Source organism: Pundamilia nyererei, unplaced genomic scaffold, assembly GCF_000239375.1.
Source record: "Pundamilia nyererei isolate P.nyererei 1_Seehausen unplaced genomic scaffold, PunNye1.0 scaffold00008, whole genome shotgun sequence".
Classification (NCBI taxonomy): domain Eukaryota; kingdom Metazoa; phylum Chordata; class Actinopteri; order Cichliformes; family Cichlidae; genus Pundamilia; species Pundamilia nyererei.
The window spans coordinates 1,848,555-1,866,346 of record NW_005187409.1 but is presented as its reverse complement, the minus strand read 5'-3'; the positions used below and the strand labels follow the sequence as shown (position 1 = coordinate 1,866,346).

Below are 17,792 nucleotides of genomic sequence, written 5' to 3'. Positions count from 1 at the left end.
AGTGACTGACCCACATGAATCTTTTGAAGTGAGCTCGCAGCAGGCCATATACAATAAGGTCTATACATACTTTAATGGTGTCTTCTATAAACCAAACTTTCCCTGTTAAGTGATCCTACTCTGTGGTCTTGGTGGGGACAAGCTTATCTTCAGTACTGTTTCTGTTTCACCTCATGCAACACTTTTCTTGTGTCATTGTCTACTCATCAGCTATCACAGCAAAAAGCTGCTGTTTAGCTATTGTCAAAAGCCGCAGTGCGTATAACTCTTAGGTCATTATCTTTACAAACATTCAGCTGGCATAGTGCTTGTGAAAAAGTCCATGCAAAGATTTCGGCTTAACATTTTAGTGTCTCAAGGCTGGGTCCTTGAGAGGGAATTTTATTGTGCAATGCTACCTGCAGCAATGATGGAGGAGGTGTAATGCGGTTTGGTTTAAACCTCAAATCTCTAAAACATAAACAAGTGAACAATGCCGACTTTGACTGTGCTTTTCGGAAACATGGACAAGAAATCTAAAATATTGGTGCTACATCAACATGACAGGTTCTGATGGCAGTTTCTAACGAAAAGTACAATCAATGGAATCTTGCCTGAATGGTAAAAAAGTACATATGTGTTTATAAAAACCTCGCCGCGAAAAACCAGGGTCAGTTAAAAGATCAGGTAAGATTAATGCATTGCCAAATAGCCAGTGGAAGAATACTCAGCTGCTCTAAAGATTGTGGATTTCATCCATCCTGCACAGAGTAGAGTCTTTATTTTTGGTGAGTGGCATATTTGGATAGTGGATGCAGTTTTGGAATCCAGATCAAGATAACATCTGAACCAAACCCCACATGGGCTGTTCACATCAGTGAAAGGCGGTGCTGCCTGGGGAAGCTAAATGGATTTGACGGTCTTTGTAGTGAGGGTAATTAGGTTTGATTGACTGTAAAGTGACTGGTGAGGTCCAGATCTGGGAGGGGAAATGATCAGACACTTGAACCACCCACAAATTAATGAGATTCAACTGTGCCGGAGCTGATTTCACCAAGCAGAAGAAGAATATTTCTGAAAGCAATGGGAGAGAGAATACTGCAAGAAGGAATGTTCCATCCGTACAGAAGGAAACAAAGTCAGAAATGACAGTGATTAGAGATGAGCTTCCTAAACTTACATAAATAACACACTTTTTGTTTTTGTTTGCATTTCTCCTAATACTAAAGAATATCAGAAAATACACCAGTTCACCTTGAAAAAGTGATGCAAAATGCAGACAGATAAAAACTATTCCCATGCTGCCTTTAATTGCTAATGAGTGGGGTATTTATCATGAAATACTAAAAGCTTCCCCATAAAGCACGAGGGTCACTTTAATATGCTGTGGTTTAATTTTAGAGATGTACTGGAAATATCAAAGTCGGGGAATTTAGTGGATGACTATTTTATTGTATTACTTTCATTTGCAAAATGGCATTTTTCAACAAAGTGTATTTAATCCTTGCATGCCTTTTTTCCCTACATATTTCAGTTTATTCTATTTGGGCCAAGAGCACTGAAACGCAGTCCTCTATAATCTCTGTGCCATCATCTCCTTGAGGCAGACCCCGATTCTTACTGGAGATACAGCACAATCTAACATGCTGTAATTTATTAGAATAGGTCTATGACAGCAGATAATCCTGGTGCCCTTGTTCCTGTCTTTCAGGGTAATAGCAGAATTCACCGGTCCATATGCAGAAGTTTCAGATGATGGCTTGCACTTTTTGCACTCTAAATTGAGACAGCTTACATGCAAGGACAAAGAAAAAACAATTTCCTCAAAGTTTGGCATTACACTGCACTTACATCCACATGCAAATGTAGCAAGAGATTTCATTTTCATAAGTTATCAGAAATCACAAATCTATAACTAGACAAGGAAGGCATGGCTGGTCTTTCGGAGATATTATTTGTTTGTGGAAAAACAGGTTTTATATACACTGTTGAATTCTGAAAGGTCTATCGTTGTTTGTCATATTATATATCAAACAAGAAGGTCAGTTTCAGTGCTCTAAAACTGGCTTCATTTTCTAAGCTAAGGTGAGGAAAAGAGAGAATATGTCTCAGAAGTATATATATTTTTTCCCCTGGGTTTTGACCTCCGTGTCTCTATAAGCTATCTCCCCTGGTAATATTGTTTGCCATGTCTGCTGTGCTGTGGAGCCACATGCATACCTAGACAGCCAACCTGTCCAACCCACTGCCGCTTGTCAATCCCTGACTATGATCACCTGGCTGGCATGGCTGCAAAGCAAGTATGCACTGGCCTACCGGCAGCTGTCAGTGTCACACAAAACCATCAATCTGCATCTCTACTGCTGTCATTCCTGACAGGGCTCTGCCGGCCACAACCAGCCAGCCAGCTGCAGAGAAATATGTAATTTTAATTTAGCATGCCACAATAATTGACACTTGCTTTTCAGAAAAATAAATTCTTTGCTAAAAAAGAAGAAGAAATAACTTAACAAGCACTATTATGACAACATGTTCATAAGAGGGTAAATTTGATTCACATTCCAATACATTCTAATGTATGTGTAAAGTTACATGTATGTCATGTTGATTGCACGTTTAAATGTTACACTGTGTCTAATTTATCTTATATACATTGCATATACTCCTTATATACAAGATAATGAGGTTGGATAAATAGAAACTGTAGCATAAAGAACACGTAATAATTACATAATTACAATTACATTAAAATGAACAACAAACTATATTTTACACAGCAGGCCTTGAATTATTGGAAATGTTGCTTAATGTCTGTTGGTTTGAAGCTTGGCTCTGGGATTTTTAAAGACAGAGAAAATGTCACATAGTCAACCTCAACCAGATGTTTTGTGAAAAAATACGAAGATGAATACACTATGTGTCATCCCAAACACAAACATTTTGCCTAAACATATTTATCTGCTGTAAAAATCCCAGTGAGCGACCAAATGTATGGATCCACATTCTGTCAGTGTGTCTTCCAGCTGTTGCAATGGACTGACGCTGGGTGGGCTCTAATTCTGTCTCTAAAACAATGATCCCTTTGCAAGTAAAACGTAATCATAAAAACAGCATCTGTGCAGCCACTGCGTTTAGTAATACCCTGTAGTACAATTATAAGAACTGATTTTACTGAAATATAGTTTTCCATTCAAATATTTTTCTTTTGAGATCCGCAATTAGTAAAGTAATAAAGTTGGATAACATTTCATTGTGTTTCCAACTGAGTTAGCAGGCAGTTGGTACACTCATAAAAGGTAATGTGAACTTCGAAAGTTATAACCAGTATGCTTTAAAGCTTTATATTCTTCAGGTTGACAGTTATTTTTAGATGTTCACGTCGCGAAGGGAACGTTTACACAGAACCTAGATTAGGTTTGGTTTTGTATCTTTTTCTGAGAAAAATAGACAAAAAAAGAAAACAAATTTCTCATGGACTAAATAAAATGTTTGACTTATTACTTTTTTCTGGTTGCGTGTTTATTTCCTTTTATGTGCCTTATGCCAAGCTGAATTGGGCTCAAAGAAGCATGTGTGCTTCCCGGCTCTGTTCAAAGCTTAGTGAATTTGACTGGGGTATACAGTTGACATGTGGGTTCAGACACTTGCCCCAGACGGGGGCACTGACCTCAGAGATGCCAGCCGAGCAAGCAGCCAAAGGGGTCTGCTACTCTTCACAAATGCCTTAGAGAAGTAAAGTCCAGATGCTCTACCATGCTTGGGCACTTGACACACTCAGCATGCTGTTTGTGACATTGTTTCATATGCTGCAATAAAAAATATCCTGCTGCGCTGAGCCATCTTCTCGTGTTTTAGACAGAACCATTAGTTTGGATTTATTCTACAGTGTTCAACAGTTATTTCCAGTGAAGTAAAGTGATTTAGTAAATGTTGAACATCTGGTCAGTTGAAGAGAATATGGAAATCCACTTAGAGCAAATTAAAACAAATGGGGTGACTGGGTAATGATTTCATAAGCAATTTCCTACGTTAGGATTTCTAATACTTCACAAAGAAAACGTGTTCAGCGCTTGTCTCATCTATCAATCACGCTTGTTGACGAAGTGTGTGTGTCACTGAACGTAGAGAGAGCATAATCGCAAGTTTTATCAACTAGGAAATGGGATTTTTCGGGGGGGGGGGAAATGATTGTCCTACTGCATTTGTCCGTCAACCCTCCCCCACCCTGGTGCCATCCTGGCACAAGCTAAATGAATTAAACTCCCATTAAATATGTATTTCGTTCTTAATCATTTGCAAGCGAAGAGGATTAGGTTGCAATTTGTGAAATGACATCAAATCTATCCCTTCTCAAAAATAGCCTCTTGAAATGGCATTAAACTGAATACTATGATCCATCAAAGACTCTCTTAAGCAACAAAATGAGAAAATCTGTAAATCCATAAAACAGATAAGACAATGACCTGAGCATAATTCTCATAATGCAACAGCCATATGTTTACTCTAGCTGCTTATGTTAATGGATTTGCAATCTAAATTTATTTATATTTGATCTCATTGTCTCTCGCTCTCTCTCCCTTCCATCTATCTATTTAGCCTACAAACAAATTTAGTATACAATAAAGACACGACTATTAGAATTCTAGCCTTTCAACCTTCGGAAACACTAAATTATTTTCAGACATAATTAATTAAAGGTGTATTAAAGGTATTAAACGATCCATCACTGGAAACATTGCTGACGCTCAGGCTGAAATAGTGATGTGAAAATAACTAATTCGGTAGCACATGTAGAATTGGAGAACAGGATTGGAGAAGAAAGCCAAGAATCTTAAGCCAAAGCTGTTAACTGGAGAGAAATGGAGGGAAAAAGTAAGACGTGAAAGCACCAAATATCCTGCAATGTGTGTTCAAACCACACAGCTTAAAGGGAAGCTAAGAGAAAACAGAAGCACAAACCACCAAGCTGCTGTAACCTCCAACCTGCTTCTGGCTGAAGTTCAGATTCTCATTCACAGAGTACATTTAAAAATCTCTGCATTTGATCGATCTTCCTCTGATTACATTCCACATAGGCAGAAGTTAGTACTCAAAAATATGAACATTTAAAGCCCGTGTAGGTAAAAACCTTCTCATAAGAAAAAAATACAGCTCGGGCTTGATACAACTTGAATTTTAAAGTGCATATTTCATAATTTCAAAGGTCATTGTTATCGCAAGAGTCCAACGAGCTAGGTGCTGGTGCTGCTGGTGCACAATCCCCACTATCTCCAAGGCCGCAGGCAACGTTGCCCATGTCATCCTTATGTTTTATTCATACGAGTCATATTATGGCATTCAGAAACTGAGATCAAAATCTGCTCTGGCAGAAATATTTAATATCATACCTACTTCTCTATCCTTCTCCATCTGGTTAGCCAGAATGAGAGAGAGGGGTAGACAGGCTCCCTCAGCTCAGACATGTTGGATTATTAAAAGTGAGGCTTTCAGAGAGGTCACTGCTTAGGAAAAAGAAAATGCAGCATGCATCAATTATCTTGGAGAGTTTGTGGCATACTGAGAACTGTCTTGTCACATTTCCCAATATGGCTGAGCTACAGAGAGGTCTCTGCCTGGTGCTGACATTTAGAAGTTGGTAAATTGTGAAAATCCCAGTCAATTTGTGCAAGAAAAGAAGAAAAAAAAGAAGAAGAAAAGAACACACTGACTGCTCACAAAGCCCCTCCAGGCTTGAAATATCTTCTCAGTGTCATTGGCATAACTACACACAGGCACCCAGCTCTGTCACTATTATTTTTCATGTGTGAACAACTGTGACTTTCATTGATCAATACACGGCTTACTGGCATTGCTTGAGGACACAGTCTAATTCTAGCTATTTGCAACATTAAATGTAACATGCCGCCTGAAAACAGCCCATTGCTTCGACAAGACCAATGGATAAATGGGCCAATGGACTAATAAAATGACCACAATCATGTTGGACGTGCCTTCTGGAGAACAAGCTTTAGCCTTTTCTATATGTCGTGCACAGCTTTCAATCTCTTTCGTATCCCGATGGAAGCTGGTAACAAAACTGAAGGATATACACTATGTGCAATATGTATAACATTACACATGTGTGTCCTTTACGAAAAAATATGTCTCTCTACATACATGGACGAAACTTGACGTAACGTGTAAACATAACCTCTGTTTTGTTTGGAAACGTTGTGCTAGGTATCAAAGTAAATATAGAATTCCTTCATAGCTAAGACAGATAAGTTCTGCTCCTCCTACACACTATCCTCTTCCTTCAGTTCAAATCTATGTGAAGCAGATTTCCACGAAATCCCCTCCCATCCTCCTGTTCTCGTCCTCCGAGTTCTCCTATCTCCGGCTCGGTGGCGGCATGGGGAGAAGTGGCATACCTTTGTTCATGTCAATCAGCTGCTTCTTCTTCTGCTGGCGCTCCTGCTTCTCACGCTCTGCCTTCTCCTTCGCCAGCTTGGCTCTCTTGATCTTCTCCTCCATCTCCCTTTTCTTGTGGTTCTCCTTCACTGCTTCCTGATGAGACACACGCACAGAGACACAAACACAGATAAAATCAGAATTTGGCTCCTGCCACAACCACTTTTTTAAGCATATTCACTACTGTATAGTGTTCAGAAGCAGCAGCATGTCATTAGGAAATTCTACTCAGAGGAAAGTTTGATAGTTACAGATAAACTGCTGGGAAAACAAAACAAAAACAAAACAGCATATCATACTTTATGTGTGGGGCCACAAACATTCAACTGCTAGACTTACAAAGTTTTCTTATCACAAGCTCATTTGTTATGAAAAAGACATCAATATGGTTGTATGGACATGCCGCAACATTAAAAAGTGTAGCAGAAATGTGATGGTCTCTGAGGAGGGAAAAAGATATCATCTTTGGCCTACTTCGTGGCCAGCTGAAATGTCAGGAGTCAGAGAAAGAGAGATAATCAACAGTACGTATTCAGCCTTTACAAATGTGTCAGTTTGTTCTTGTGCCAACAGAGAATCAGATGCAACCAAGTGACCTTTGAAGAAAAAAGTTGTCTCATTTCAGGTCTGTGGTGCAGCCCTGCACAGGACCCATTGTAGGTGGGTGTGCACGTGGGAACGGTTATGCTGTATGTATACATATACATGCATATGTGCCTATGGTGAAAGCCATTTTTGCGCTCCTGCTTATTGTGGTGTTCCCCTCATGCATGTGTGTGTGCATCCGTAAGTGAAGGCATGGCCCTGTCTGTGCACTGATATAATAAGTGGCGACAGTAGGCCCCCCATCTAATGCCCCTGTGGTCCTGATGTGTGTGTCGTGTTGGCAGCTAAGACAGGGGGATTATGGGGATTGTGGGAAAGGAACAAGGAAAAAGCAGCTCATCATGCCAGTCAATAGCAGAGCCTTTCTCCATGTCCAAGGACACAAGCCCTCATTGTCACTGTCTCCTTGTTAGATGACAAGGGCAACGAGAGAGAGCAAGAGAGAGATAGAGGGACAAAGAGGGGTAAAGGGGTGTTGTAATAATGAAGTCGTAATAGAATAAAAGAAAGTAATTTAAAAAATAGGGGAGAGTGTTAGTATTAACTGCATTTTGAAAATGGACCAAGTTAAATTATCTTTCTGTGGCTGAAAAAGATTTGTAAACACTCACATTTCAACCAATATTTTATCATCATCGCATTCAAGCTGTGCAAATGAAACAGATACACAAACTAGTCCGAACACTATGTTGCTATTTGGAGTTAGTAAGGCAGTGCATGGGTATATATTTAGTAAAACACTCGACTTTTTGCTCAAATAAGAGATTATTTGAGTTCAAAATGTTCAAAATGTTTGTCATCGTCCGCTGACAAGATTCATTTTGGGGATACTGTCATTGTAATGCTCGACACTTACAGCATTAGTTGCTGTAAATTATGCAGATTGCATAAAAAATCCTGTCGGCAAAACTTATTTTAAACAAACAACTAATTCTGACTGTAAACATGATTATGCAACATAATCATGTTGCTCTAATCAAACAGCACGACTAATTACCATAGCACCGAATATGTGTTCGCTCTACCATTCTCTTTGGCCACCCCAATTTTGCCACTGGCAGCGACTGATTGTATCAAGTCTCATTTTCTTGGCAGCTCCGTATCGTAAGAAGACACAGGAGGGGAAACCATCATCATCGTGAGATCTGCTTAACAAAAACACACCTCATACAGACAACCTGATTTAAACCCATATAACACGTAAGGCAAGAATTCGGGTTCCTCTTGAAATGCTTAGATATTGTTTATAAATTCTGAAGACTAAGTTATGAAAGCACATGCGTTGCAGTTGGTCTCCAAAGCACTTTCGACTGCTCAAGATCAAAGTACAAGTAACAATGTAATTTGAAGTAACCATGAAAATGTTTATTTTTGGCCATGGCATTGGTCTCTAGGTGATGCTCATTACTATAATTAGTCGCACAAGAGTTTAATTATTTATTACATTTTTAAAAAATTTAAATAAAAAAAAAGACATCGTTCTGTTACTTAATGAGCTAAACAATATATAAGATTCATTAACCTCTGTGTTACTGATGCGTGTTACACTACAACACTGTATACAAAACGAGTAATGACTTTTCTATCTTACTATATCCATAACCTGAATGTTACCTTGTTGCAAGTCCCCAGTCTGTTAATGCTTTCTTTTTTGTTTGTTTTTCTTTAACCTTGATTTTTTAATGTTGCTGATTCCACAGAAATTAGTCCAGGGGCTCACACTCCAATCATTTATATACACAAAGGCCACTCCATACGGCACACCTGTTCAACCGCTTGTTAGCCCAAATATCTAATTAACCAATCCTGTGGCAGCATCTCGGTGCATTTAGGCATGTAGACATGGTCAAGACAATCTGCTTAATTTCAAAGTGAGAATCTCAATCTGGAAGAAAGATTATTTTGAAAAAGTGACTTTGAATGTGGCAAGGTTCTTGGTACTGACTATTTCAGAAACTGATGATCTTCTGGGATTTTCTTACACAACCCCCTCTAGGCCGTACAGAGAGTAGTACAGAAAAGAGAAAATATCCAGTGAGCAGCAGTTTTTTCAGTAAAAATGTCTTGTTGATGCCAGAGGTCAGAGGAGAATGGCCGAAACTGCTTCTAGGTGAGAGGAATGCAACAGTAACACAAATAAGCACACATTATCACAAAGGCATGCAGACGATCATCTCTGAATGAAGAGCATAGTGAACCTTGAAGCAGATGGGCTACAACAGGCCAAGTCCACACTTGGTTCCAGATCTCAAACCAACAGACCATATTTGAGATGTGTTGGAACAGCTGAGTCACATAATGCTGCTTGTTTACAGCACCTTTAGTAATCTATGCCACAAAAAAGGTGTAACTAATGAAGTGGCCTGTGATTGTAGTGGGTCTTCAAAATACCTGATCCAAGGTGGCTGCAAAGTGCCAGCGCAAATCACATTGATGGATTATATTACCTGACCACCTGTGACACACAGCAAATCTAAGTGCAAATCTAATTTTAGTCAAGGTGCAGCAAATTTCTCATTTAATTGAGCAGAGACTTTTCAAATTCAAATGTTGCAACACATAAAGCAAAAACAGCAGCCGGTATATTTTTACTGAGTTTGCTGGTGGGCAAATGATATTTCTATTGAGCACGGGAGGTTTTTGTTCACAAACGAAATGGAAATGCTCTTCGAGAAAATACATTTAGCTTAAAAACTGGCCTTTGAGTATCCACCGCAACGACTGTTATCTTTTATAGCGACAATTTAACCCCACAACCCTTAAATAAAGCTGTAAAACCCTGCATTTATGGGCCCTGGCTGTGCTCTGGATGGATGTTTAAACCGAGAGACAAAACAAAATGTGGTTTTGTAAAATAGCATCTTCAAGTATGATTGACAACATCACCACTGAAGCAGCACACTGCAGCACCGAGGCTCACAGAGGCCACGAGATGAGAGTGCGTGCCACACTCAGTGTGTTTGCGATGGAGATTGTAGGTACTCTTCTCTCTATACTTGGCTTGAAACTGAATGCTGTGGAACATCCACGTCCAACCCACCAACGAGGCCACGCAGACTTTTCCCTTTCCAGGTCCGTTCTTTCAATAATTCATGAAATGTGTTTGCTGTTCTTCCTTGACCCTTTACAACACAATACATCTCCCACAGCATGGTTCCCCTCCCATGCATACAGGTTTGCCAGTCCAATGAGGGAGCAATAAGTATTTCCAACTGCTCAGTCGCACCAGTGATCTCACACAGAGAGTGTCACTGCTATATCTCATTTGAATTTTACAAACACTACAACGCCTGGGCTTTAAGCAGCAAATGTGTTTATTAGCCATCTGTTACACTGTGTGCCAGGATGTTGGGGAAATGTCTTCAAGAAGTTATAGGTTACAGATTGTGAGACTTCTGCTCTGCAGTATACATGTATTCCCATATTGATAGGTGACCTCTAAAATCTGGTGCAAAGAATTTAATGACTGTGCACCACTAGAAGCATCCTGAGGAAATGTGACAGTGATTCAGCAAGAAGGTAGAGCTCAGTCTTTGCCAGAGCGTCATCTTTAGCATCATCAGCTTGATTATGATCATTTCTCATATTGTGAAGGAATTAGGGAGCTTTAGAAATATCATGCGGGCTAAGAAGTGGACGGATCCACCCCCACACAGACACAGAAACCATCATTCTAATCTCTTAGATGCTCTATCTCGCTACTTTGTGAACCCAGTTTGGGTCTTTTGGTCTTATTAGAAAGTCACTCAATTAACAAGGAAGACTGTTAGTTCATCCCAGCCCATCTGCTGTGCTTTGATAACTCATTAATGAAAAAATCCTCATCCCCATGCTCCTGGTCAGGATTACGTATAAAGACCCTGCGATTGCATTTCACTCATACTCAATTTCAGAATATGGCAGCAGCATTAAATTAACAAATTGTTGGACTCTTGGAATACTGAGTCCATGTACTGAAATCAAATAATAATTCATTGGCCACAGGAAAAAAGAGAGAATGGGACAGGAGCGAGGGAGAAAAAGAGAATGAAACAGAAGGGAAATCGAGTTAATGGATTCTCTTATCAGTTACATTCAGTTCTGTGAGGACTGTCTGTCAATGCGTTTACTCAAATGCCTCATGTCGGTCGGGTGCATTAAGCCCTAGCTTTTTAGCAAAAGCAATTTAGGGTGACTGTATTGCAATGGAATTCTTTAATACTGCAGATGCTTTGTGATGTGAATGCATTGCACAAGGCAATGCAACACAGACGGAAGAAAGTCAAACAATGCAATGTCTCAATATTGAAATAAGAGTGTGAGACACACCAGGCATATTAAGAAGTTACATTTACTTGAATGACAAAGAGTCCCAACTTTCATCTAAACTGCCAGTTGGAACAAATCAGCAGCGGCTGATGCAGGTCAACCTTTTCAAAGATAAATAACATGATGCAGGTATCTCCCTAAAATTGCTTCACTGACAAGAAAAGCTAAGAAGAAGCTTTCGCTGTGCTGAAAAGAAGCTAGCGCAGTTGTTCTCACAGGGTAAGAGAAATAAAAGTATAAACAAGCATTGATTTCTTGTGCTCTGCGAGCAGATGAGATTAGCATTCCTGTCAGCAGAGCTGAAAAGCCAAAAACTATAAATAATATCTGAAAAATATGGTGATTAAAGGATTGTTGTTATATGAATATATTAACTTATAATCCCGCCCCCATTTCACAAAACTATATCCCAGTCATTTCCCTCCCCTTAACCATAGAAGGAAAGTTTAAATCAGTAATAAAATATTCATCTGCAGCTATTTGCTTGAGAGAATAATTTATTTTCTTGGGTGGATGCTTCTTTTAGAGACATGCAACTCTGGAATCCTCAAGGGAGCGTTATGTTGTATGGTTGTGCACTTTGATCAGCGGGAATGAAAAGTTGGTTTCAAATGGGGATCAGAGAAAAGAGAGGAAAGGATTCAGACAAGGGGACCTTGTCATTCACATTAATAGATGGTGAAGACTGAGGGTGTGCCGTCTGGACACGGTGTCATCATCCTGACACCAGGAGCTTTCGGGGCATTGCCGGTAGGGATGACTAAACTGTTCAAGGTGGAAAACCACAGACGCTTGAATGAATGTTTAACAGACTACTTAACAGAGGATGTTTATCTTATCATTAATATTGCCTCTTACACACTAATCTCTCTTGCCCTTTATTCACTGCTGTAAGTAGCAGAGGCTGTTTTTTTATTTCCCTTAATCCAATTTAAAATGCTACGTCACATTTAGTGAACCTCAAACCTTTCTCATCGCATTTCTCAGATATCGTATATGATATATATACTTTTTATTGCAGACAAAACATACTTTATAATCAGTGGAAAGATATATATTTTATTGTATTTACATATATGTGAAAGAATAAATATGTAAATGACACTGTTTACCAGGTTATGAAGCTTGTTGGTGCTTCTTTTATTAGTAGTCTTGCTTTGATTGACCTGTTTTATTTTTTCTTTGTAACTTAGGACGCTTTCTTCCAGTTCTCAAGTCAAGGACGTTTGACATGAAGAGAAAGTTTACATTTATCTGCTCTTTTTCCTAAAAATCGACATGTTAAATGTTAAATATTGGGTGTTAAAAAAAAAACAATCGGCCTCATTTCTGAAAATGAGGTTCAGAACAAAGACAGGTAAATCAAACATGGCGTGACAGTAATTCTCCTGTTTATTAACATGTTGTTCACCAAACCCAAATATCTTGAATAAACATTAAAGAAATATTCAGAAAAGTGACTCAGAAACATCAGAAAATCTTGACAGATTATCAGATGACGGATATTATTTCACCATCGTTGTTCACGTAATGATTAAAGTTTCATAATTTCTTTTTTGGCTTTGAAGATGTACCAAATCTGCCAAAATAACCGAGGTAAGACCATAGTGATGTCTTTGGAGTTGTTGCAATTGAAAACATGAGGAAAAATTATAAGCAGAAGAAGTCTGAGTTATGGACTAACAGTGTAGAGTTTGAAAGCTGTAAGCATTTACCTGACAGGAAGGGTTGAGATGCTGTTGAGGTGCATTATGGAAAATTTGCTTTCAGAGCTGGTCCATTACTAATGACTACCTCAGCCTCTTCTGCTTAGATTTTGATATTTCTCTTTTGTATATCCTTCCAAAGTCCTTCAAACTAATGGAAGTGCGATACGACATAATCGGCGTCCCCTTTTTCTATTCAAGTGCATCCATGAAAGTGCAGCAGTGTAATTTTCGCACAAGTTTTCACCACCTGTCAGGACCCTGGAAGTTTGATGAAAATGTGTGCATGTGTAATACACAACCTCTGTTCTCAATTCACTGACACCCAGTGTGTGCAAGTAAGCGTGTGCGAAAGTATGCGCACGTGTGGGTGGGGGCTTGTGTTAGTCAACGTACGTGCCTACTTTGAAGGAACGTGTTCGTGTACAAAAAATCAGAAAGTTTGCACTTACCATGAAGAGCATGCGGAAGTTGGCCAGTTCTCCGAAGAATTCTTCCACACTGACCGAGTGGGGGTCAAAGGCAAAATAACTGCCTATATTTTCATACAGCTTCTGCATGTTCTTGTGCATGGTGGACAATTTTTCATACTGCTCCCTGGAACTCTTGCTGAAGCCGTGAGAAGCAGAGAGTCAAGGAAAAAAGGAGAAAGACATGTCTCAAACATACACAAAGCATATTCAAAAAGCTATTGTAATAATCTCCAATATAATCTCACATCTCACAAGCGTGTTGATCTCTAGAAAAACAAGTCATTGTGAAAAATGATCACTTTCACAAGCATTCAAAAAGCCCACCTATGCCAAGGTCAGCAAAACAAAATACTAGATAAAGAAGGGTCAGAGACAATCTAATGTGGCATTACAATAACCTCTCCATCTCACTTTGGAGTCAATGGCATGGTGAGCTAATAGCTGCAGCCCTGGAGTAATGGAAAGGTGTTTTGTAGTCAGCAGCATGACACAGATGGTTGCTGGAAAAGCTGATTGCAGTCATTGTTCTATTGTTTCTCACAACAACAGTGGGGTCAGGTTGTTTTGAACCTCACAGCTCACGTCGCACTGTGTAATTTACTGAACAGGCGGAGCACTTTTCTCCTGGTGAATGACTATTGACAGCCAGCATCAGTTAAGCATTATCGCAGCAGCCATTGACCTCTCATAGAGACTGCACTTGGACACTCGGAGACTCACGTAGTCCAGGTGAGATGAGGACGACACAAAATACACATATCTACCAACATTTACAGACATGCAAGTACATGCTAGCAAGCAGTCAAGTATGGAGAAAAAAACACTATAGAAACTCGAGTAGTACTAGTTTCAGTACACAGGCGGTGGTGTCTGACACCTGCTGTGCCTTCAATCAGTTCCATCTTCTTTCTTAAGAGGCTATTTTTGTATCTGTCACATCTGCAGTGGCACGAAGCTAAATGGCTTGAGGTGTGCCTTTTTGTTCTTGCAATTGCAGGAACTCCTAGCATTATGTCAAGGCAAAGAGGTAAGCGCGGAAACTGCTCTGTTGTTGGCTGCACTGAGCAGCACAAATCACTACATCAGTCCCCAGCCTCAGGCGACAGAAGAGCTGAGTAGAAAAAGTTTATTTTTGATGGCGAGGTCCCAGCTACAGTTAGCAAAAACCTGTACTCATGTTACAGTGTAGCCACACTGTATTTGAACATGCTAGCAGCCTTCATCATTACAATACAAGGCTGGCTATAAAACCTTTCCTGAAAAAGATTTTAATACCAAATTTCTGTGTTTTTATTGAATTTTTATTGGAGTTTTATATGAATTACATTTCATCAACCCACTTAAACGACTAGAGAATGAAATGAGAGAATTGGCATAGACATATCTGCACTTGGTTTTAGAGACACTCCCATGCTGAAGGCCATTTCCCCTGTGCTGCATGTAGCTGTTACAGCTATATTCCACTCAGGTATTCAGAAGTTGGTAAAGTTGGCAAGCTACAAAAGGATAGTGAATCTTAAACTCTCTCTACCATGCCCCCAGAAGCCATCAAAGGGTCAAACACAAATCCAAAAACATTTTTTTAGCAGTAAAGTAGGATACAAGTTGAATTCTAGTAAAATAGTTGTGTATATGACAGACCTGTCTGGTTCGATTTGGACCTTCGAAGCCATTGCTCGCAAACACACAGCAGAAATGGCACAGTCCAGGTTCATAGCAAGCTCCTCCTTTTCTTTCCTCCTCCTTGTCTTTATTCCTGTTTGTGATTTACCCCCTTGTTTCTCCCAGACTGCTTTTATATCGTCTTTTATACACCTCCCCTTCATTCGACATGAAGGTCTGATAGATAAATGTAATCGTAAAACCTTGCCAAAGTAATATATCTATTCAGTGTAGGAGCTGCATTTGTTTCATAAAGTCTAAACACTATCCTCCCTTCTCTTCTTTAAAAGGTCCAGTCTACCAAGTGGTGGCACTTCATCCAAAAACACCAATATAGTCACTGTTGATTGCCAGACTGGGATATATTAACAACCTCCAATTCTAACAATTATAAAATAATAATTGTGAAAATGTACAAATGTGAAATATTTATATTACTATTTATGAAGTGCAAACAAGAATGAGACTCGTTCCAAATCAATGTGTCAGTTTTGGTGCAAAAAGCATCACGACACCTTATCATTCGACAGCGGCACAGATATGCTTATTAACTTACTTTGCATACAATATTGATTCCACAGTATTGACGACTGAGTGCACAGTCCCTTTGGTTCTGAAAATGTTCAGGTCACAACTGTTGCCTCATTGCAGAATGGCAGTTAAGCACTGAGACAGTGGTTATGTGTAGTGCTTGTTGTGGCTTGTGGCTCTCTGCATTTCCTTTTCTCTACTTTTCTCCCCTCTCTCTGTTTTCGCTCACTCAAATACTCATGTATGCACATGCACTGTGGTAGATGTGCCCCACTGGGGACTGGACTGAGGCTGGCTGGGGTTTTGCTCCTTGTATTTCCACATCAAAGACATGTCATATTGATGGAGCCTGACGCACACTATCCTGCAGCAACACAACCGGTATGGTAGAGCCTTCATCCAACACGCATACAGAAACGGAATGAACAGGCAAATAGACACACACACACACACACACACACACACGCACACACACACTACACAGTCGCAATGCCATTCTTTGAATGTCTTTCTGTCAGGATGCCTGTTACTATTTTCTTTCCCTTACTTTCTCACAGTCATTGCAGCCTTTATTCTCTCTCCTCTGTAAAGATACATTTTTTCTTGATCCGTCTCCTTTACTTTCTTCCTGTCCACCACTGTCTCAATCAAACACATTCCCTTTATAATTCTCTTTTTACATTTCCCCATCATATTCTCTCCATTAAATTCCCTCACTCAAACAAGCAGTTCTTTCTTTCTCCTTTACTTAGAGAAAACTTTCAGAAGTATGTAGTCTGAACTGTGTCTGGTATTCCAGTCACTTTGGCTTGAAGCAGAGCAGGGAGCAGAGGGGATGGGTCTCAAGGTAAAGCAGCATGCAGCCTTTGGTTGCCCTGACCCTGTTCGTCAGTCTTTGCTCTCCTCTTCTAGTTGTCCTCAAAGGGCCACTGCCTGCGCTTCCTGAAGACTAAACCTCATCAACACAGAACAGGACAACTGCGCCTGCTTGAGGGCTCAATGTTACAAATGTGGAGTTTATGTAGTTTGACAGGTTAGATTTTTTTCTTAAATTGCCACTCTGTAGTGGTACATCTTGTCAGTTTTGAACTTTTTTACAAGTCTTTATTTCATGTGGTTAAACACTAAAAACTAAGTGAAGCTGATATATTTGAAAGATAAACATATTTAGTCTAAACGGAGCTTGCAAAATAGCAGCTGGTCGCAAACCCCTGGCTTACATAGCAACACAAGTTTCTGACTATCATAACTGATGGTGCTGGTTTACACGACGTAAGATACGAAGTGTGGTGTCAGTGCAAAGCATTGCTTTACTGTAGGTTTTAAATTCTCTTTCTCTTTACCAAAACCCAACCTGCCCTTGTACAATTTCAAAATTCTGTCTTTGTCCTAGTACAGTGTCCTCATTACTGTGTTTAATCAGTGCATGGCATGCCAAAAAGGCCACATTTAACATCAGTAAGCTGTGATTAAGTCCGCTTGTTTTCATCACCATAACGTAACATCAAAATCATATCCAAGTCAGACTTACCCTAGATGTTAAAAAGGCTTTTTGGAGCCAAACTCAATTCAATGTCATGATAAATCCCAAAGAAATAGACAAATCCATTTGTGGGCAAAAACAAAGTTAAGACAGTTTTTACAATGGCCACCTATGAGGATGGCAATAAATTACCTGCTTTGTTTACCTGTGTGCATGAGAGAATTATTAAAGTGCTGCATAAAACCCTACAGTGGGGCCCCAAAAAGCCTCCTTAATAAATCTCTTGTAACCTAGTTCCATTAATGTTTATTTAATGCTTTTGCTTGCTGGCCCTTCCATCCAAGGCCCCACGCTAAGCCTGCTTTTCTCCAAACCCCACTATCCCTGCTCCCTTTATCCCCACACCTACTGCCAACAGCCCCTGTGGGCCAAATTACACCAAGGCTGCCCACTGACTGGACATAACCCATCATGTTGAGAGCGAGAACGGGATGAGAAAGGGATGAAGGAATTGAGAGCAGAGGCAGGGCAGACAGAGAGAGTGAGAGAGAGAAGGTTGTTCCTTAATAAATTAATGAATGAGTAAACTATTTG

General features: G+C 39.8%; 1 protein-coding gene across 1 annotated transcript in view; it reads right to left on the bottom strand.

The window, feature by feature from the left end:
- Nucleotides 1–17,792, bottom strand: part of diaph2 (diaphanous-related formin 2) — a 357,023-nt gene that overhangs the window by 51,534 nt on the left and 287,697 nt on the right. Inside the window, exons 25-26 of the mRNA XM_013908245.1 lie at nucleotides 13,502–13,666; nucleotides 6,390–6,525 (exon numbers count right to left, since the gene is read on the bottom strand). Of these exons, the coding sequence (XP_013763699.1) occupies nucleotides 6,390–6,525; nucleotides 13,502–13,666 (301 nt within the window). The remainder of the gene's footprint in view (nucleotides 1–6,389; nucleotides 6,526–13,501; nucleotides 13,667–17,792) is intronic.